Source organism: Somniosus microcephalus, chromosome 24 (genome assembly GCF_052327205.1).
Source record: "Somniosus microcephalus isolate GS21.2 chromosome 24, FLI_Smic_1.0, whole genome shotgun sequence".
In the NCBI taxonomy this organism is placed as follows: domain Eukaryota; kingdom Metazoa; phylum Chordata; class Chondrichthyes; order Squaliformes; family Somniosidae; genus Somniosus; species Somniosus microcephalus.
This window is the reverse complement of record NC_141010.1, coordinates 36,587,087-36,609,263: the sequence shown is the minus strand read 5'-3', so window position 1 is coordinate 36,609,263 and position 22,177 is coordinate 36,587,087. Positions and strand designations below refer to the sequence as shown.

At 43.0% G+C, this 22,177-nt stretch overlaps 1 protein-coding gene across 4 annotated transcripts in view; it reads right to left on the bottom strand.

The window, feature by feature from the left end:
* Window positions 1-19,060, bottom strand: part of casc3 (casc3 exon junction complex subunit) — a 30,728-nt gene extending 11,668 nt beyond the window's left edge. The window contains exons 1-7 of one of the 4 annotated variants that reach the window (XM_085966518.1): window positions 18,856-19,060; window positions 13,638-13,665; window positions 12,853-12,905; window positions 9,574-9,732; window positions 7,739-7,890; window positions 3,467-3,643; window positions 1,719-2,419 (exon numbers count right to left, since the gene is read on the bottom strand). In XM_085966518.1, the coding sequence (XP_085822644.1) occupies window positions 1,719-2,419; window positions 3,467-3,643; window positions 7,739-7,890; window positions 9,574-9,732; window positions 12,853-12,905; window positions 13,638-13,665; window positions 18,856-19,002 (1,417 nt within the window). In that variant the 5' untranslated portion in view covers window positions 19,003-19,060. Of the gene's footprint in view, window positions 1-1,718; window positions 2,426-3,466; window positions 3,644-7,738; window positions 7,891-9,573; window positions 9,733-12,852; window positions 12,906-13,637; window positions 13,666-18,855 lie in introns of all 4 variants that reach the window. The other 3 variants (XM_085966519.1, XM_085966517.1, XM_085966520.1) reach the window with 3 other exon arrangements.
* Window positions 19,061-22,177: the final 3,117 nt, after the last annotated feature.

Genomic DNA, 22,177 nt, shown 5'->3' with positions numbered 1-22,177 from the left:
CTCCTTAGAGCAGAGAAGATTAAGAGGAGATTTGATAGGGGTGTTCAAAATCACGAGGGGGTCTAGACAGAGTAGATAGAGAGAAACTGTTCCCATTGGCAAAAGGGTCGAGAACCAGAGGACACAGATTTGAGGGGATTGGCAGAAGATCCAAAGGCAACATAACGAAAAAAAATGTTTTATGCAGCGAGTGGTTATGATCTGGAATACACTGCTTGAAAGGGTGGTGCAGACAGATTCAATTGCGGCTTTCATAAGATAAGTACCTGAAGAAAAAGTGTGGCAGGGCTAAGGGGAAAGGGCGGGGGATTGGGACTAGCTGAAGTGCTCTTGCAGAGAGTCAGCACGGGCTCGACGGGCCGAATGGCCTCCTACTGTGCTGTAACCATTCATTATCACATTGTGGGAGTTTGCTGTGCACAAATTGGCTGCCGTGTTTCCTACATTACAATAGTAACTACACTTCAAAAGCACTTCATTGGCTGTGAAGCGCCTTGAGACGTCCTGAGGTTGTGAAAGGTGCTATATAAATGCAAGTCTTCTTTCTTTTCTGAAAAAGTGGTTTGGAAACATTACTCCTATAAAGAGCTTTTCATACAAAACTGTCAAGCAAAGGCAGACAGTTTTTTTTTAAAAGCAAACCCAATTGTTCAGCTGCCTAACAGAGTGAAGAATGCAGTACAAGTAATATAGAATGAATAGTGCAATACATGCAATGTGGCTAATAGAGTGAAGAGTGCAGCACGCACAAAGTATCTGACACTAACAATATTGGGGATAGAAAACCACCATCAGCATCCGAATTAACTACTGAAACTCAAAGTAAAACTACAAAAAAACCTCACTCACGGCTCTTTTAATGAACTGTAATTCTAATGAACCTGCAATGGCTGATTGCACTTTCAATGTTAAAAAAAAATACATTTCCTAGGAATACCTTATTAAACCAAGATAGATGAGGATGATCTGAACCTTCGAGATGAAAAATCCATAAGCTCCTCACATGATGATGAAGGTGAAGATGGAGGGAGCAGAGAAAAGGGGTCGGAGGTGGCAGTTTGTTGTCGAGAAGAGTAGTTTGGGATTATCCTGGAGTAGCAAGAAGAATTGGCCTGGAGATGGAGGCAATACTGTTTACGCTGGTACAACCAGATTTGGCAGCGGACAGCCAGGCTCATTGAATATCTGCTGCATTTCAAGTCTGCGGCCTATGACCTGAGTGTGCAGAAGTGGGGAGAAGAAGCAGAAATGGGAGGCTGAGAGAGACCTGGTGTGGTTGAAGGTCTCAAAGGTGGAAACCAGGGGAACTGCTGAGTAAGTTGACAGCAGTAGTGTGTCGTGGCGGGCCAGAGGAAGGAGATAAAGTGCGATTTTGAGGGGCAGTGGATGATAAGGACTATGAAGAATGGGGGTGGGGTGAGAGGGTTGGTAAAGGTGAAATGCTCAGGAGGAGAAAGTACCAGAGGAGTAAAGAGATGGGACCTGGAGAAAAGAGCCAAGCCAAGTCATGGCCATTACACCATTATATGGGACATCCACCATTCCCACAAGTTTCATCAACAAAACAAAATCATCCCCGCTCAACATTACACAGTTTTTAAAAAACATTAAGCCCGCCCCACCCCCCCGCAGAATACTCATGATCAGCACGTTGTGATGCTAGTGCAAGTCATTTCAAAATGCTCAAGCAGAAAATAGAAATATCAATCAGAGCTTACCTCGGAGTTCTCTTGGTTGTACGTACTGCGGTTGGCCACTCGACGTCCAGTTTTTCCCCGATAAATTAATTTGGGTCATCTCACGCTCTAGCCCAGTCAGAGCGGGGTCCACAGGTGGGGTCTCCCAAGGGCCTGCCTTCGGTACTGGAGGAGGGACAGGTTGAACAGGTATCGGCTCAGCTGGAGCCGCCAAACCTGGCACGGGAGTGTCCTCCACCGCCAGTGGCTTCCCTACCTCGGTGACCTTGTTCCTGGTCCTTCGAATACGAGAATAGGATTTCTTTTCTATCATTTTCTCCTGTACCTGCGGCACATTCTCGGAAGGAAGAGACTGATTTTGTACGGGGGCATCCTCTCTTGCCACACCGTTGTTCTTCACTGACTGTAAACTGTCTGTCACAATCACACTCTCCCTCATATGACCCTGTTCAACATTCTTCACATCCATTTTATTTTCATTGGTGGATAACTCTCCTGAAGAGTGATAACTTCTTGAACTGTTTACTTCAACCGGTTTCATATTCTCACGGTCTTCATTATAAGCAGCATTTTTGGAGTAGCTGTTTGCTGGAGATCTCCGTTCTGGACCTGCCATTCTTCGGTTAAAAGTTCTTGTAGAAGGTACACTACTGGCAGTTTTCCGCAGGTAAGGCCTTGGTGGTGGCTCGTCCATCCAATCAGGGTCTCGATTTTGAGGACTTCTAAACCTTTCATACCATTAAAAAAAACAGAATTACATATCAAAGGGTCATGGTGACAAGAAGTTAAGATATATATATTATTACTACCAATTTCAGCCAACTGAGGGGGCAGGCTTGTTCTTCCAACTCACAATGGTCACTAGATAAACTGACAGAAAACATCAAAGAAGTTTTTATATTACAACTACAATACAAAAGTCTTGGATATGTGCACACTGCGTGCAAGGGTCACACTTGCTTCCTGTCACACAATTTTCATCATGCTAAGGTTTGCCTCTTGCATCTACTTGCTTCTGATTCAGTCCTCCATGCTTGGTCTCCAAGGCAGGTGGCGCAGTTCGCTATTTACCTGCGAGAACTCAGAGGTCCATCTCCAACAAAGATAGAATTCTGGGCACCCAGCTGAGGCTTTATCAGTCTGCAGGTATGTTTTTCCAAGTAATTTTTATTCTCAAATTCTTCTGAATGGGAAATTCATCTCTGCCTTCCGCCCAGTTGCACTGCCACTCCATGCGCTCCTGCCGCCTTTCGCCTGTTCCAGCCTCCAGGGGAGATGTGGTTTCTCAGCTGCCTCAGAAATGAGCAGCCTGCCCATCTCCCAATCACCAGCTTTCATACAGCCTGGAATCCACCTCCCAGTGTTGTCAGGCTCTGGGATTTACCTCTGGGATTTTGACAGACCGCAGTGCTTCTCTCCAGTGCTGCCACAGCCTTATCTCATCACTGGCTGACCCCATATCCTCCCACAAGTTTTTCCAGCCATCGTCTAGTTTTGGGGGGGGGGGGGGGGGGGGGGGAAGATATGCTGGGTGAGAAAGGAGAGATGGGGGCTAGAGGGCTAAGGGGGAGGGAGTAAGGGAATGGCAGTTGAGGGGAGAAGTGAGGGGCAGTGATAGGGAGGAGAAAGTATATTTATAAATATTTAATTAAAATTGATGCGCTTTAAGAAAAGGAAATATGTAACTGAGGGATTATAGCTGCACATTTTATATACATTTCATTCCATCAATGCACTAAAACCTCAATGACTCCTGAAATTCTTCGAACCTTGGCTTCCTTATCCTTCGCGGCCTTATTTCATCAGGATTTCTGTCTGATCGAATGTCATAACCGTACAGGGAAATAAGTTCATCTCTGGATTTAGGTGCTTGTTCATCTTCTTGGAACTTATCGTGCACCCATCGACCTTCATCTTTCCAGAGTTTCCGCTGGCGGACTTTGGGCCTGTAAACGGGAAGAGAAAAACTCTCACTGACCAGTTCAGAACAAATTATCAGTCAATGCTGAAACGTGAACAGACCAGAATTAATATATATAGGAAACCCATATATTTTTTATAACTCTTGGTCTGCACCTGTGGACGAACACACTGCACGATTCAATCTTAAATTATGCATTCATGGCAGGGCTTGCAGGCTCACAAATAGCAGCTAACAAATCTCAATGGGCTGGACTTTTCCAACCTTGGTGGGTCCGTGGCGCGTGGGGACCTGGCATCTGTCTCGATCCCGGCCTCCAACAAGATTTTACGTTGATTGGGCTTCTTAAGCCCTCCCTGCGAGGTTCCCAGCTGGTTTCTTTAAAGGGGCCGTGTCCAAATTGATTTTGACAGTTCTGGTGCTGCAAACACTGACAAGCACTGCACAAAGTTGCACGGCTGCACCCAGGCTCTCGCATGACTACCTCCATATGCTTATGGAGGGAGTCACAGCACGCAGGGAGGTTCTCTTCCCTTCCAATGGGCGGGAGACACCTCTCCAGGAGACCAACGGAGCCTGGTTGCACATTGCACAGGAGGACCAAGCTGCAGTGGCGCGAACCTTTCAATGATCTCAGTAGATCATGAAACGTTACTGCAAAGCCACACTCAACTTCATCCTCCTATGCCACTCATCACATCCCCATCACTCTGCCTTCCCTACCCTACTCCTGCACATCCTTACTCACACCAACTTATCTTGCACCTCCACCCATCCCTCTCTATCTACATTATCACTTCCCCATCTCACTAGCCACTCCTCACACTCACCCTAGTCCAATCATACCAACTAACACACAAGAGTAGGCACTTGGGTGTTTTAGCTAATGTTCATGTAAACTTTCTGTTAGCGTGTTGTCAAGCATTGAAATCCTTATTGTCACCACTTTGCCTTCTTGCACAGATTTGTGTGCACCTTTGAAAGTGTCTTAGTGAGTTCCAGTGAATGGTGAGACATAACGTTCACCCCCCACCACCCCCAATGGTGATGAGTGTGAAAGGAATGGCTTGGACATTGTAGGGCTGCTTTATGGTGCTGGTGTGGGGTGGTGCCAACCTGGCGCATCATGTGGCAGCCAGGGTGTTCAGTGTTAAGTGAAGCAAATCTGGACATGATGAGGCCATCCCGGGCAGCAATGTGCATGGGTGATGATGCCCTGTGTCCAGTGCAGCATCAATTGATTGCGGAGAAGGTTGGTGTGGATGTTGGTGCTGCTGGTGTGCCCGGTGATGCTGGTGTTGGGGCTGATCGTGTTGGGATTCTGAGGACTAAGGTGAGATTTTTTCAAGGGCACCAATGCTGATGGAATGGATGGCAGGTGAGGTTGAGATAAGAAGTAATCTATCAATGTTGAGATAGGTTGTTCCAAGGAGGTGACACTGGATAGAGAGATTATTCCAAACACTTCAGAAGTGCATAAAGCTCAAAAGTGGGTTCCAAATCATTAATGCTACAGCTTCTAAGATTCGGAAGTGAACAGCTGTGAAATGGTAGGTTTTAGACCACTTTTGCAGCTTTCACCTATTCACAGCAATCCAGTCATTGAGAACCCGACATACTTACCTGACATGATAGCTGCTCTCCAGGAACCTCGGTGAAAACCTGGTAAAATGGTAAGTACATGGGAAAATGGTGCTTAACTACCTTTTAACAAGCTTTTAACTATCTAAATTGGCTGACCCGCCACTTGGTGTTGGGTCTGTTCAGGGATGAGAGGCCCAACGCTTGGGAAACTGACAAGGAGGCGGGTTTACAGCAGGATACCGACCCGTTGTCAATCTGTGATTTTGACAGCAGATCCGCCTCCAAACCTGCACCCTGAGCGCCGGCAAAATTCAGCCCAGTGTGGGGAAAACCCACTGGACCACTAATACAAACATTTGCTGTCAATTTTTGTAACTAATGAATGTAGATGGAGGCAGCTTGTTAAAAAAAGGTCCCATGTATTCAACCCACTGCAGTTAGGGTCTGCACTAGAATACATCAGCTGGCCCATCAGACTTTGGTTTGAGATATGCAGCACCTTCAATGAAGGGTCAATGAGGAACATGGGAAAGTCCAATACCAATTATATGTAGTAAGAGCAATTGTAATAAACACAGCCCTAGCCATTTTGGAAGGAAGGCAGGGGGTAGAAGAGAAAGGAGGGAATAACAAACGTTTGTAAATCAGGAAATATTCATGTTAGCCTGTTTTGTTTTCTTTTTTGCTTTTGGTCTGTTATTGTTAAAACGGAGCCACTGTCGCAGGAAGTCATTTGGCACAGCGTGACAACTACAAATATCTGCACTGACGGTGCAAAGTGCTCCAATTTTGCATTTAAAAAATCTGAGCGACAACAAAGCAATTGCCCTAAACAACATGCACGCTTGGTCTGACATTGGCTAGGTGCAAAATTAAAACAGCAAGAAAATGTTTTATTAAATCCACTCTGGCAAAAATGCAGTCCTCTAACATGAATATAATCAAGCATTAAGGACAGCTTGCTTGGGCAGTTGGTTTCTACACAAGACTGATTACAGATCGAACACAAAATGGAAACAGGTATGTGCAATAAACGGAAAGTAATTAAAAAACTAATATAATCACAGGGCTTGGACGATTGCTATAAATAACACGAGTGCTTCTGTTGCCATCTAAACCTGCCAAATATAATTTTCTAACCATTCCTACATATCCAGTATTCTCTAGCACTGAAACGGTCCCAATCAAAGTCACAAATGACATCCTCTGTGCCACTGGCGCATTTCCCCTTTTCCCGACCTCTCTGCAGCCTTTGACATGGTTGACCATAGCATCCTCCTCCGACACCTCTCCTGCAATTTCCATCTCAATGGGGCTGGTGTTGCTTGGTTCCACTCTTAACTATCCAAGCGTAGCAAGAGCATCTTCAGCAATGGCTTCTCTTCCTGCTCAGTTACCCCTGGAGTCCCTAAGGATCTATCCTTGGCCTACTCCTCTTCTATATGCTGCCCTTTGGCTTCATCCAAAGGCATGGGGTTAGCTTCCAAGCGTTCGCCGATGACACCCAGCTTGACCCCTCCACTGCCTGCGTTACCAGACTCTTTATCTGACAACCAGTCTTGGATGAGCCGCAATTGCCTCCAGAGAAACTGTTCACAATCTCGTCGTCTTATTCAGCCCCAAGTTGAGCTTCTGATCCCATATCCTCTTCAACATAAAGACCGTTCACGTCCACCTCTGTAACATCACCTGCTGCAACCCATCTAGTCCTGAAGCTCTCATTCATGTCATGGTCACCTCCAGACCCAACAATATGAACGCCTTCCTGGCCAGCTTACCATACTCCAGGCCATCCAAACCTTTGCTACCTGTATCCAATCCCACACCAAGTCCCGCTCACCCAATACTACTGATAATGCTGACCTACATTGGCTCCCGGTCCACGAACACCTCAATTTAAAATTTCTCCTTCCCCACCCCACAACCAGAATTTTCTGTTCCTCTGACTCTGGCCTCACGTATCCCCGTTCCCCAAGACCCACCATTGGCAGCCGTGCCTTCAGCTGTCTAGGCCCCATGCTCTGGAATTCCTTCATTAATCCCCTCTGCCTCACCACCTCCCTCTCCCCTCGTAAAACTCTCCTTAAAACCCACCTTTTTGACCAAGCTTTTGGGCACAACTACTACTATCTCCTTCTTTGGTTTGGTGCCGATCTTGGTCCAATTACCCCTCTGTGAAGTGCCTTGGGACATTTTTCTATGTTAAGGCATGGTATAAATGCAAGTTGTTGTAGGTTATCCCGTAATCAGGAATTTTATGGGAAGTGGCTTAATCTATTTGTTAATCCTTTGGTTAGGTATGGACTTACTTATGCTAGATTACTATAGCTAGATGATATATCTACCGTCTTCAAAAAGAGGAACATCCTACAATTTTAGTTATAGGGCTAACACACTTTTCTTCATGAATAGACCCCATCCCCAAAGTGATCTGCTGATCTGAACGTTACAACAATTTAAGATTTCTAATTATTTTCCAGTCCATTTAGAGCTCAGGCTTAAACTTAACAAAACAGGAAGACAATCCATTACAAACCTCACTTCCTCTGGTTCAGTGTGTCCTCGGAGATCATGTTCAAAGAAGAGTCCTTTCCGTGGGATGTAGGCAGGGTTTTTCCGATCCTCATCATCGTCCAGTTGCCGCCTGTTCTTTTTACCTATTTTATTTTCAATAGGTTCTGTACTTTCCTGCAGGAAAAAAAGAGGAAAGATAAAAAGACTTGGTATGAAACGCAGAACAGGAAATAAGCAGTTTCCATCTATACTGTTTGTAAAAAGCTTATAGACGCAACCAGTTTCTGTCACTTTGCCAAATTGTGTCACTCTGAATATGGACGGTTATTGGCCCCAACATATTTTTAAAAATCTCTTAATTTTCTTCTCTCCTGAAGCCACTGACTTCCTGCTGGAGATATAGTGCCACAGATATCTTACCAAAGTGACCAGTTGTCACGTGTGAAGTCTGACAGCAAGTGTCTGCTGGCGATACTAATGCAAGAGCATCATAGCCAAGCCTAACCCTGTCCTAGCCTGAGGTTCTTCCACCAGAAGTCGATGGATAGCGATCAGAAGCAGGAACTGTGGCCAATTTTCCCTTTACTAACTCGAGAGGCACGGAGTTCAATTGAAGCACTCAAGGCGAGATTAACTAACTCAGCACAGACTGGAATTGTACCCGAGGCCTTCCTCAACCAAACATTTCTACCCCACTACTACAATATTTCTAATTTTAGAACGTTTTAAAGGCGCTTTTATGTTGTGCTGGGTTCCCCAAGTATAGACCATGAACAGCTCGCAGAAAGCCTAATGCAAAATGGTCATGACGCACTCAAAGACATGCTAAAAATGGATCTTCCCAGCAGCTGCTCTCGAGTTCCGCCAGTTTTACATTGAGCTTCCAGCTGTACAACTCCCCCATTCAGTGGTTATCTTAAGATATCAATCAAGATTAGGCTGATTTTATTTGCTACCTCCTTTGAATTCCAGTACAAAATTTACAGATTGTTTTTTTCTTCTCCTTGCCCTTGAACTTCTAACTATGTAAAGGGATGACAGTCTTCAGGTTCATTGGTCTAGTGAGGATTTGTTATCAAGAAATTCCTGAGGGTCCCACAGTTTGTCACCCAATCTCACCTCATTTTTATAAATAGGAAAAGGCCATTTGAACCAACAAACTTGTATCTTGCTAACTGGACTCAATTCAGTCTAGCCTTTACACCATAACAATCAGCTTTTTCTTTTTTCCCCCCAGAGACTGTGTGCAAAGCTCTCTGTATGTGTGTCTAGTACTTTGCACTAGTGTTAGCTTGGCTCAGTTGGTAGTACTCTTACCTTAGAGTCAGAAGGTTGTAGCTTCATGCTCCACTCCAAGAATTGAACACATAAACTAGGCTAACAATTCAGTAGAGTGTTGTATTGTCAGGTGTGCTGCCCTTTGGATGAAGCATTAAACTGAGGTCTGTCTGCCTGTTCCAGTGGATGTTAAAGATCCCATGTCACCATTCAAAAGGCAGTTCTCCCGGAATCGTGGCCAACATTACTCCTTCAACCAATGCCACCAAAATCAGATTAACTGGTCAAATGACTGCTGTGTTTGCCTACATAACAAGTCACTGCACTGCAAAATAATTCACCGATTGTGAAATATTTGGAGCTGTTTCCGAGAGAAGTGATGAGGTGCTTTAAAATGCAAGTTTTTAATTACTTTTCTCCACGTATGCCTGTGCTCCTCTCCTTTTGCGTCATTCTACATCTTTCCACCCTTCCTGTGTACATTGTTACTACTAATAAATTGCTCTAATGTATTAGGTTTAAAGATTCAAACCTGCTCCCCATCCATGTCAAAACAAAACAAGTTGCAGTTTCTGTTACCTGGCCATCTCCACTCTGCCTTTCTCCGGTAATCTCCCCTTTCTCTTCAGGTTTTCCGTCTTTCGACGATTCATCTTCGTCCCCTTCATTGCCTGATTTTTTAATTTCCTCCTTTGGAACTTCCTCGTCACTATATTCGCCATCTTCCTCTTCATCCCCCTGCAGGCAAAGATTGGTTAAACATTGGTAAGAAGGACACACCTCAACCAATTCAAATCAAACATCTTATATGATCATGACAAGTGGACATTTTTTTACTGAAGTAACTCCCTCCAACACCTAAATAAACATCAATACCCACACCACTACATGTCCATCTTCAGTTGACAGGAATAACACTTGCCACAAAAAAAAAAGAGCGACTTACTCCCTTTCCAAGAGATGTATTTACATTGTAGGACCACTTCAAAAACTAGGAGTTGCCCAAGACACCTTACGTAGAAACACTCCATTTGTATTCCACAGCACCAAAACAACTCTGCATCTGCAGTTTAACCAAGTTATAATTCAAAACTTAGTTTCTAGCTGCTGTGCCTTCCCCAGTGTCTGAGGGAAGGCCTGCTTTAGCTAGCTAGAAAAAAAGGGGCTGCTGGCCTTATCAGGCAAGCTGGCCTGCTCAGCCTGGTAGCTATTAGAAAAGATTGCAACCTGGCTTCGGACAGCAAAATCTGTACTGCTAGTGGGGTGACTGTGCTGCCTCTGACGGCAACAGTGCTGCCTTAGAACACCGATAAACAGAATAGTGCTGCTAGATAAATAGGCCACATGCTCTGCAATGCCCTCACCAAACAGATGTGGTGGTGAAAATGGACACTACTAGCACAACTGCAGGAAAGCTACTTTTATTTGGGTTAGCATTACCCATCTTACATATTTATACCATAAAAAAGTGAAACCCACTAAATAAAATTGTGAATACTGCTAACTTTCTGCCAATTGCATGAATCAAATTAAAGTGGTCCTTTAGGCACTACACACAAAAGGACATTGGCATTAGAAGTGACAGAGCAAGAACGCTGAACACAAATCCTACAGATGTTAAAAGGGGTAATTGTCTTCAAAACACAACCGTCAGAAAACTGTTTTGCTTGCACGACAATGATTTAATCACATTAAAACCCATTTGTGTTCAACACCATTATGACCAAAATGCTCGTCTGACTCCCCTCCCTCCTCAAAACAGAAAATGCTGTGGCGCTTCGCTTCCTCCACCACCCCACCCCACCCTTTTTGCCTCAGTACAGTGACTTTCACTGGCTTCTACAGCTGCCAGCAGCCCTCTGGCACCCTCCGCCGCCACCCCCCAGTGGCCACTGTTCATGTGTGAACCAAAACAGTGAGCATCACCAGGCAACATGACTATGAGGAGAGTTGCAGCTGAGCCCGGCCATCCACATACACGTACACTTTCTGCAACTAATCACTGTGGCAGCAGGACTTCTGGCTAACGTTTTGTCTCCCTAACTCATGAGCTGCGGCATGACAATACCAATCCGCAACCACTTCAGCACGGAGACAGCAATACAGGAAACTCTCGATTTACCGGCACCCAAACAACCGCAAATCTCGGTTAACCGGCAAAATTCAGGAGTCGGTTCAGTTAAGTTTTTCTTCATATTAGTGGCCGTTTCTTGATTCTTGGCTGTGTAATCGGGGGTTCCTGCACTTGTTGCTAAGCAACAGGGACGCTTGGTCTGTGGCCGGGGTTCTTGCACCTTTTGCTAAGCAACAGGGAAGCCTGGATTTGTTGCTGTGTATGGGGCTCTCGTACCTTTTAACTATAACTCTCTGTAATCCGGACTTTTTGATAAACCGGCACCACGCCGGTCCCGTCGGTGCCGGATAATAAAAGAGTTTCCTGTACAGAAATGTACATGCTGGGAGCAACAGGAATTTCACAGTATTCCAGAACTTGTTGAATAATCAAGAGTTTTTCTAAAAAAAAGTGTGATTTATATCTGATTAGAAGCCAGCAGGCAATACAGCTAAACATTCACATTGTACATACAACTGACAAAATCCTCGTTTAAAATACAGTACATAGTTCTTATTGTTCTCTTGCAGAATAGTAAATCAGCACTTTTCTTTCCTCCTCCCCATCAGTCCATGAATACGTGCCCAGCTAAACTTGCACAGATATGGCTCATAGAATATGGACATCTGGCAATATTTGAGATGACCAAGTACAACATGTATCTGCTGTGAAATATTCTATCAGACATTAGCTCAAGTCATATTGCACTGTTAAATATTGCATCTGTCTGCTACCTTATCCAATGTCAATTCCCCCGCCACCCCCAAAGGGTACTCATCCAGAACCACCATTTAAGATATTGATGTCATGGGTACACTTATTCCCAAATGCTTAATTTAAAAATGTATGCTGCATGAGTTAGTAGGTATTCAAATGATTTAAAATTATATTTCCACTAAAAATGTACTCTACACAATTCACACAATCACAAAGTCTAAAAATACAATGCAACGAAAAACTGTTGATGGAATTCTTTTTGTATATACAAACACAGAGGGAGGAACTCTCAAACCCAAGCTGCCAACCATACTTCCGATTGCCAAACGAAATAAGAATCAAGAGCAGAACAAGTTGGATCTTGAAAAAAAGATCAGAGGCAAGTGCAGCTGAAACGCTGGATGGAAAGAAGCCAAAGCGAACTTGAAGAGATGAGGCTCATCGGAAAGACGCGAAAGAAGCCAAAACAATAGCAGAGACCACTCGGGAGACATCAGACAAAACAGGCTGCTCAGGAATAGAAGAAAGGAAGCAGGCTCAATGAAACCAGATCAGGAGGCAATTTCTCACCGAGGGAGAGAAAGACAAAAAGGAGGTCAGGTGAGAAGCAGGGCGCAGGAACAGGAGCTGCAGAGTAGAGCCAGGAGAGAAGGCAGAGAATAGTGCACGTGCAGAGTGCAACCAACTGGTGGAAGGCCACAAGGAGCGAATGCACCACAGGGCTGCTCTAACTTTTGCCACTCACGCCAACACACACGAATAATGGAAACCAAAAAATAAACCTGCAAATTTGGCAACCGGTAGTATTTGCCATCAAATGAGAATGGTAACATTCATATTACCAGCACAGGTTATGATAAAGGTACAATACTGTACCTTCGACACGGCAACAGTACCCTGCCTTGCCACCAGCAGCACAAGGATAATATTCGTAGAATACCTCCTGCCCACTACCAGCGCAGGAATGATACATTGCTATTCCTCCCATAACAGCTCCAGGCTTTGCACTGATCAATTGCTGGACTTACAGATTTCCGAGAACCATTCTCTTCAGCACTTTCATAGTCTGAAAGCACAACAGCTGAAATCAAAGAACAAAAATTAGCAAATTTGTAACCAAAGTAAAAGCACTGCAACACATCATCATGACAGTACCAATAAAATGGACACGGACAAATTGTTTTTTTTAAAACCAACAGCCTACTCTTCAACTTTAAATCACCAGAAAACATAATTGGAGATTTTCTGGTAGCTCAATGGGTAAATGCACTGTCTGGTGTGGTACTAATGGCCCCTGATTCAATCCCTGTTCTGTGCTGTGTTAACTCTTCTCAGCAATACAGTTATTGGGGGAGGAGGAAATGAAGGACAGTGTCACTGGGCTCTGTACTGCAGCATGGTGGGGGGGAATGAGGGCTACAGAATCTATAGGCTAGGGAGGGGGGAAACGGCAGGTGCTGCTGGTCACTACACAGTGATTCCTGCTGGAAAGTGCAGTGCATGTCATGCGAGGATAGGATCAGGTTGTGTTGTAATACGCTCCATGGTAAAACCACCTGCCAACATTCATTGCCACTGCCTGTGGGACCATACTCCAGCATTAGTGTGTGTCTTTGGGAGAGGAAGGGCAAAGACATGCCTTTCATCCATATAAAAAGGCAAATTATCTGCAACCTGAGCGCTCCTTTAATTAGTGGAATTGCTATCCAAATTAGACACAGGTTGGACAAGAAGCATCTAAAGTGATGCCCTAATATATTGTAATGGTTTTTGACTGAAACCAATAAGGCTTGTGTGTAGCCATGGTACTTACCATCACCTCCTATGCCATCTTCACTCTCCTGCGAAAGAAACAGACTTTTATTAGTATCCATTCTATGATAATTTCTATTTTAAAATTTATGTCTATGGGCCCTGTGATCTGCGACTCAGGAGTATTACTTGTAGTTGATATTCAGCACCATATTTACATCTTCCACCCCTGCCAACCTACACACATACATACACAGTGCAAAAATGTAGGCCACTGCTAGTAACAGAAAGACTGGCAAGAGATTCTACCTGCCCGCTCCCCCCCCCCCCCCACCCCCCAAACTGCTGGGATACTGAGCTAGCACAGAACATTACACATTAGCAACTCCAGTAAGACACGAAAAAACATCCCCACCATAGCAAGGAAATGGATGCACCGAACCTGCAAGTGTATGGTTTGCACAGCCAGCATAGGTTCTATCGGAAAATTCTTCCTAACCCTGTAATTCACACATCGAGTAAATGACTAAGCAAACTGCACCTCTGCCACAGAACAAAAACAGTATTGACTACCTTTCTGGGAGCACATCAAGTTCAATCCTGGAGTCAAAACCTGAAAGACTGACATTGCACAGAACCCTACACAGTATGAAACATCTCCAGGCACAGATTCAAATCATATTTTAAACCATTAAATGTAAACAAATTATCCAAACCGCAGATTTTTAAATAAATGGGCAAAACTGACATCAATTGGAGTGGACAACAATTTCTTATTCTCAATTGAAAACTCCATAACTGACAGCTACCAATGTAAAGTCACCTGACAATGTGAGTCATTAAATTAGATGGAAACAAATGTTATTACTAAAAGTTTACCATGACTACAATCTGAATTAAATAGACAGTAGAATTCCAGTAACCAGAACATTTCTATATTCTAACTATAAAAATATTACAATATTGACATTGGGACTCAAGGGTTAGTAACACCCAGCAAACCTTGTTCAAGCACAAACATTGTTCTGTCCAAAAAAAGTCACATTCATACCTCACCACATTGATGCTTTACGAAAAGGCACTTTCTTTCATACATTACTACGAAGCTTCACTACCCGCAAACTTTGCTTTACTATTTTTAAAGAAACAAATTCCTGTTTTATCATTGGTAACAGACCTTAAAACACTGCAAAACATTTTAAGGTCTTTTTTTGCTAAATACCAGCACAAGTAATCTATAAAATGTTTACCTGTAGCTTCTCAAAAAGCAATTTCTCTTGGATCCCTCACACATACAGAAATATTCAGCTGACGTTTCCGAGTCCCGTGCAGTAGGCAATTCTTGCAGATTCAATACAGGAGTCAAGAACTCAAAACGTACCAACCTTATAGAACATTACTGTATACAACACATCTTTAAAGTCTCTCCAAGCCATGCATTTTACAATATATACAGGGAAAATCTCATGGATATGTTTACAATTGGCTGGAGCAGGAGGTTTAAAGAATGACTTGAATAGTGAACCATTTACATCAACTCACAGCTCAGAAATAGTGAGATGTTAAGACCGTCTGGAACACTTTGTCAGAGCAAACCTGCTGCATTGCTGATTACACTATGTTCCACTGTAAGAAGTGCTCTTAATGGTAAAAATCTAGACAGACCAGAAACTGGTCTGGATTAAGAACGCTTTAGTGAAACAATTAATATTGTTTTTTTCTCTTATTGAACTTGTTGGGGAACTTCTGTTAAGAAACATCCTTTAATCACAATCTTCAAAGTTGTCCATCGATGATTCTAAGGCAAACACGTGGCATTATGAACAGCACTAGTAAAAGTCTCTTGTCCATAAAACAAAAATGGACTGATCTGCCAATATGGCAGAAACTGAAAATGTAAAAGCTGACCAGTGAAGGCTAGTTTGTCCATACAAAACACTTCCTAGGCATGTCAGCCCAATTCAGTGACCATACACTGCCCACTGGTCTGCGATTAGGGCTATTAATTCTGGTCTGGTGTGCATTTCATATTGAAAACTTCTCCTGGTGACACAAGAAGCAGCAGTGCTGTTTGGCTCTTAAAACAATGGTTTTCCAAGCTTGGCACTCTCTCAGCACACAGTACTCGGAGATCTGTGTGAAATTAGTGGATGACCTCCTGGTTAAATTAGCTAAAGTCCATAGAAACCTTCAGCCAACCAAAAGTGGGCTGAAGTAGTTGGCTGCATGCTAGCAACTTGAGCTATTATGGCAAGGACACAATAGTAAAAAAAGGTGGAAGGCTCCTGTTGTCACATTATTAGAAATAATGAGTTCACAGCTTATCCTGCAGTCTTCTGCCCAAGTAGATCAGGCAAGTAATCAGGCCCAGTGATCCACTGGGCCTTTTCGTTTGAAACTCCGACGTCACAGATCTTTAGAAGCCACAACCAGCTCTTTGTCATGAGCTTGGATAGCTTAGAAATTGTGGCAATCTTGAGTGCACATTTATTCCAAAGATTTCTACAATCACAAGTGGTACAAAGACCAGCAATCAGTAAATGCAAGAGTGGGGGACCATCACCACAGGCACTTCTTAATAGACCTTCCATATTACTTGGATTTGTCCCGTGTCCAAATGAAGTTATTATTGTCTTCGTCACACACTTTCTACAGATGCAACAAATTACAGGAAAAACAGATCATAGCAACATGAAATACATACCACATATATACCTATTAAACAAGAAGTCTCACCATCAGTGACCCTTTTAACAGTTTTAAAAGTACAGATTAACATCCTCTCCATGGCTGCTGACTCTCAAGAAGTTCTGCCTGAACAGTCAGTATCACTGACAACTTTGGGCGGTGGGGGGGATGGTATGGTTCGGAGAATCTGGACAACTGAACAGCAACAAGTAACGTCATTAATTTAGCAGCTCAAAATTGTGCCATTATTTTATCTCCCTCGCACAAGTCAGATCCTCTGATGGCATCACTAGTATTTGGTGATTTAACATAAATATTTACATCAAAGATACAGAAAGACAAAGAAGTTTAATGATATCACAATGCTTTGTAACACTACCCCCCCTTTTATCATTCACATCTCAATGTGCATCGTTATTGAGCTCCTCTTAAACCCTGCTGAGAAGAAAACTAAAATCCCTTGTAAACTGAAAGCTAGCATATGGATCTAATTGACGGTACCTACAAGTGGTGGAAAATATGAAGTGACTCCTTTTTATATTATTTCTAATGTCATATACAATGCTAGCTGAAATATGTTGATGCGTGTGATCTAATGCAGTATATAAAACCCCACTGTTTTACACTGGAGCTAAAAAGAAAAGTGCTGAAATAAAAACAAAGTGCTGGAAATACACAGCAAGTCCACCAGCCTTCAAAGAAGAGATTATCATTTCAGGTGGAGAGCACTTCATCAGAACTATAAAAAAATAAGGTCAGCAAGCCCTTTTATAAGACCAATATCCTATACGACATGGCTGACTGATTGAGATGACCTATGCATAATCATCCAGAATTTTTCATTTCATTCCAGCTTTAAAAAAAATCTGTTTACAGATTATTAAACCATTAGCTATCCTTTTATAGTTACAGGAAACTTTTTTTAAATCCGGCACGGACGGGACCGACGTGGTGCCGGTTCATCAAAAATTCCGGATAACCGAACGCTATAGTAAAAGATACGGAGCCGAGAGCTCCGTATAAAGCAACAAACCCTGTTGCTTAGCAACAGCTTCAGAACAATGGGCACAAGTTGCAAGCGTCTCTGTAGCTTAGCAACAGCTGCAGCCACACCCTTGCACAGCAACACATGGAGCAAGGCAAGTAATAAAAGTTACCTGAACCTACTCCTGAATTTTGCCGGTTAACCGTCATTTCCGGTTGTTTAGGTGCTGGTTAATCAAAAGTTTCCTGTAGTATGATTGGATTTGTGACCCTCTAACTGTTGCTCATCCCTCTTTGTTTTGGTCAGTCTTATAAAGGATTGCACTGGCCTTGCTTTGTCTGTTCTTAAGGGTTCCCACTCAAAACATAGATACAACAATGTATTTTTACAGTTTCTGTTTTTATTCCTACTGCTTTACATCACACCCAACTCTTTCTTCCAAGCTGTAATGCTTTTAATAGGGACAAAGCCAAAAGAAAAATGATGTACTTTATATTTAGATACCCAAGGCACATCATTTCATTTGTAGCCCATATTAAAACACATCAATAGGTAACCAGAAATTAAGGAAAATTTATGCAAAATAATGCATTGCATGGGACATTTATGTAAGCTATGCACACAGCTATGAGTGTCCAGGCCAACTAAACAGAAAATCTTACATCTACATGGAGCATCTGCCAAAATCTTCAGAATTTTTACAACTTGAAAGCCAAGTACCTCTAAAATATATCCTTTTAACAACTCTTATGAATGCATACAAGCTTAACCTGTCAGTAACAAGCAATGCTACAGGCACAAATGATTATAAATCTATTTATTTTGTAGCTTCCAGCTCTCATCCATAAACTTCAGCTGATGCAACCATGAACCAAGGTGATTACAGACATTTCCACATCCCTTGCCAATGCCACTCAATATTGATATAAATGACAAGAGGGAGAACCATTGTCCCTCAAACTTAAACCCAACAACACAACCAAGATCAGCATATCACCATCTGGGGGAAAAGCCAGTGTGCAGAGATGACAAAACTTGGGACCTGAGAACCTTCTATTCTGTAGTATACAACATAAAACGCATTGCACTACTTAGGAGGAAAAACAATCAACAAAGTGTATAGCTAGCCCAGAATTTGGACAGATTGTTATCTTGTATACAAGCCTCAGCAACTTCGATCCAGCCCGAACGAGGCCAGGCTTGGGTTGTAACACAATATAACTAAATATACTGACACAAAATACATGACCACACACCCCTTCTGCGTCACTCTCTAGACGATTTCGGAAGAAAATAGCTTGAAATATGGACTGACAAACTCATCTGCTCCAATATCCTGAGAGCTCTCTTCAACCAGTGCGTGATCAAGCTAAGCTATACTTAACACTGAATATAAGCATTCAAACTAATAGCTTCTAAAAATTAAGCTCAGTATTCTATATGGCTAACACACTGACCGGAGCATTACATTATTCACCCGCCCCAAAGGCCGGCCACTGACTACACGCTGGTCTCGTATCCCTATCCGACCAGGCCTTGTCAGGAGCCCCAGGCCCCGCTCGCTACCTTCCCCGGCCGCACACTGACTCCCACCAGGGATACTCACACACTCAGACTCGGCCTCGCGAGCCTGGACGCCGGATAAATCTAAGACGCAAGGGACGGAGGGAACAACTTCCACCTCCGACCGGGGCCGGTCCTCATCTTCTTCGTCGGTGTCTTGAGACGCGCGTCTCCGCCGCCTGTCCGCCATCTTTCCGTATTGAGGCAACCGGAGAGTCCTCTGGCGCGGTGCATGTTGGGAGCTGTAGGCAGGATATCGAGCCGCAAGGCAGAAAGGACTACAGTTCCCGACAGACATCGGGCGCCAGTGACTCGCGGCGCAGCGCACTGTGGGGGCGTGGTCAGATTTCCAGCGGGCCAACTGGTAAAACTACAACTCCCACGATGCTCAGCCAGAGCACGCGTTTCCGCCCACAGCGCGGAGCATTCTGGGAATAGTAGTCACTGCAGGGTTTCAAAACGACAGCTCCTATTCTCCTGTTCAATCAGCTAAACCCTGTTGCCTTTTTTCTTAATAAAACCATAAGGAGACACTGGGATTACAGAAACGTGGCTCAAAGATGGCCAAGACTGGGAACTCAACATCCAGGGGTATTCGATATTCAGGAAAGATAGGCAAAAAGGAAAGGGAGGTGGGGTAGCATTACTGGTTAAAGAAGGGATTAATACAATTGTAATGAAGGATATTAGCTCTGATGATGTGGAATCTGTATGGGTAGAATTGAGAAATACTAAGGGGGAAAAAATATTAGTGGGAGTGGTATATAGACCTCCAAACAGTAAGGTGGAGGTTGGGGATGGCATTAAAAGGGAAATTAAAGAAGCGTGCAATAAGGGCACAGCAGTCATCATGGGTGACTTTAATCTACATATAGATTGGGCCAACCAAATTAGTAACAATACTGTGGAGGAGGAATTCCTGGAGTGTTTACGGGATGGTTTCCTGGACCAATATGTCGAGGGACCAACCAGAGATCAGGCCATCTTAGACTGGGTATTATGTAACGAGAAAGGATTAATTAGCAATCTTGTTGTACGAGGCCCCTTGGGTCGGAGCGATCATAATATGATCGAATTCTTCATTAAGATGGAGAATGAAGTAGTTGACTCAGAGACAAGGGTCCTCAATTTAAATAAAGGAAACAACGATGGTCTGAGGAGCGAGTTGGGTAGGATTGAGTGGGGAATGGCGCTCAAAGGGTTGACGGTGGATAGGCAATGGCAAACATTCAAAGACCGAATGGATGAGCTACAGAATTTGTTCATCCCAGTTTGGCATAAAAATAAAACAAAAAAGGTGACTCAACCGTGGCTAACAAGGGAAATTAGGGATAGCATAAGATCCAAGGAGAGGACATATAAATTGGCTAGAAAAAGCAATAATCCTGAGGATTGGGAGCAGTTTAGGAGTCAACAAAGGAGGACAAAGGGATTAATTAAGAAAGGAAAAATAAAATATGAGAGTAAGCTAGTAGGGAACATAAAAACTGACTGTAAAAGCTTTTATAGATATGTGAAGAGAAAAAGATTGGTGAAGTCAAGCGTAGGTCCCTTACAGTCAGAATCAGGGGAATTTATAATGGGAAACAAGGAAATGGCAGACCAACTAAATACATACTTTGGTTCTGTCTTCACAAAGGAGGACACAAATAACCTCCCAGAGATGCCGGGAAACATAGGGTCTGATGAAAGAGAGGAACTGAAAGAAATCAGTATTTGTAGGAAAATGGTGTTAGGAAAATTGATGGGACTGAAGGCCGATAAATCCCCAGGGCCTGATGGTCTACATCCCAGGGTACTTAAGGAAGTGGCCCTAGAGATAGTAGATGCATTACTGGTCATCTTCCAGAACTCGATAGACTCTGGAACGGTACCCATGGATTGGAGGGTAGCTAATGTTAAAACACCTCCGAAAGCTTGTGATTTCAAATAAAACTGTTGGACTATAACCTGGTGTTGTGTGACTTCTTACATTTGTATACCTCACCAGTGAGAGATATTGCCAATTCAGTATCAAAGATTGCCATACCTTCAATAATGGGGCAATCACAGGCAAAAGACAAAAGAAATAAATCCTGGTTACTTTCATTGCTCCTGATTTCCCTGTTTTTTTATCTGTAAATTTCCAATAATACACAGCAGGTTGGGACTTAGATACAGGAAGTCCTGGCATGCTCTTTGAATGGTCAATCTTGCTGTTGATTATAAAAAATATTCTGCAGTAGTAGGCACAAATGGAGCTACAACTTGCTATCTTGTCAGGTCTCTTCAGGTGAAAGTGATAGCACTGGAACCCTACTGAGGTTGCCAACTGTGGTTGGACATATCCTTGGAGGTGTCATCACAAGATCTCCCGCCTCCAACCACCACTCCCAGTCAAACATCCTTTTTTTCTACCTCCAACATTTTTATAATTAATAAATAAAAGTTTTCAAAGAAAATGATAAAAACCCACAAAATTATTTTAATGTTCCTGTGATATTTCTCCTGAGTTTCTTGCAGCAGTGTCCAGAAGATTCATCTTTAATTCCTAGAGACCCCGGTAAAATCTTGAAGGGATGGCAGTGGCAAACCTAGAATCCACATGAACTCAAGATTCAGGCTTCTTAAACAGGTACAAGCCTCTGACAGAAAACATTATTGAAGATATTTTAGAAGCTGAAAATGCTATTGTGTAGGTGAGTTTAATAATTTTCTTGTAAATTTAGTAATTTTTTATGTGCTTATTATGTTACAAACTTCATTTCCAATATTAAATCTGCTGCTTAGTGGAGAAAACAAGACAGCTCCATAAGGATTTTAGAGCAACTACATTACTTTCTTTTAATGATAGATTTTAGTGACTGGTTATTGTCATGAATGAATCTTATCATTCATGGAGAAATGACTCATGAAATAACACTGTGCAGCCAGCTGGTGGCGCCATCCAAGGAGTATAAATACTCGGGCGTGGGCCCAGCTTGCTCCGGACGTTTTTGTAAGCAGGAACTAGTGATGTAACTAGAATCTCATGGTTGTGAAACAGTTGATTAAAGCCTTGTTTTATACTCAAACCAAGTGCTCAGTAGTCTTTTTACATCAGTTATGTTTCATTTATTGTTTACATCTGTCCTTAGTCATTCCTTATTGGTAGTTCATCTATCCACTTTGCTCACATTTGATTCAAATATTCTCCACCTCTTCAGTTGTAGTTCGTTGGTATTTTATGAGTACCTGGTTTGAGCCAAGCAGCTGCATGAAATTGGCATAAATGCAGGTGTGGTACCCAAAGTGTGACATAGAAGATGTAACATCTCAACTGTGATGGACCAATCGTACATTAGACGCAACATCTAGAAACCAAAAATATAATAATGAATAGTCAA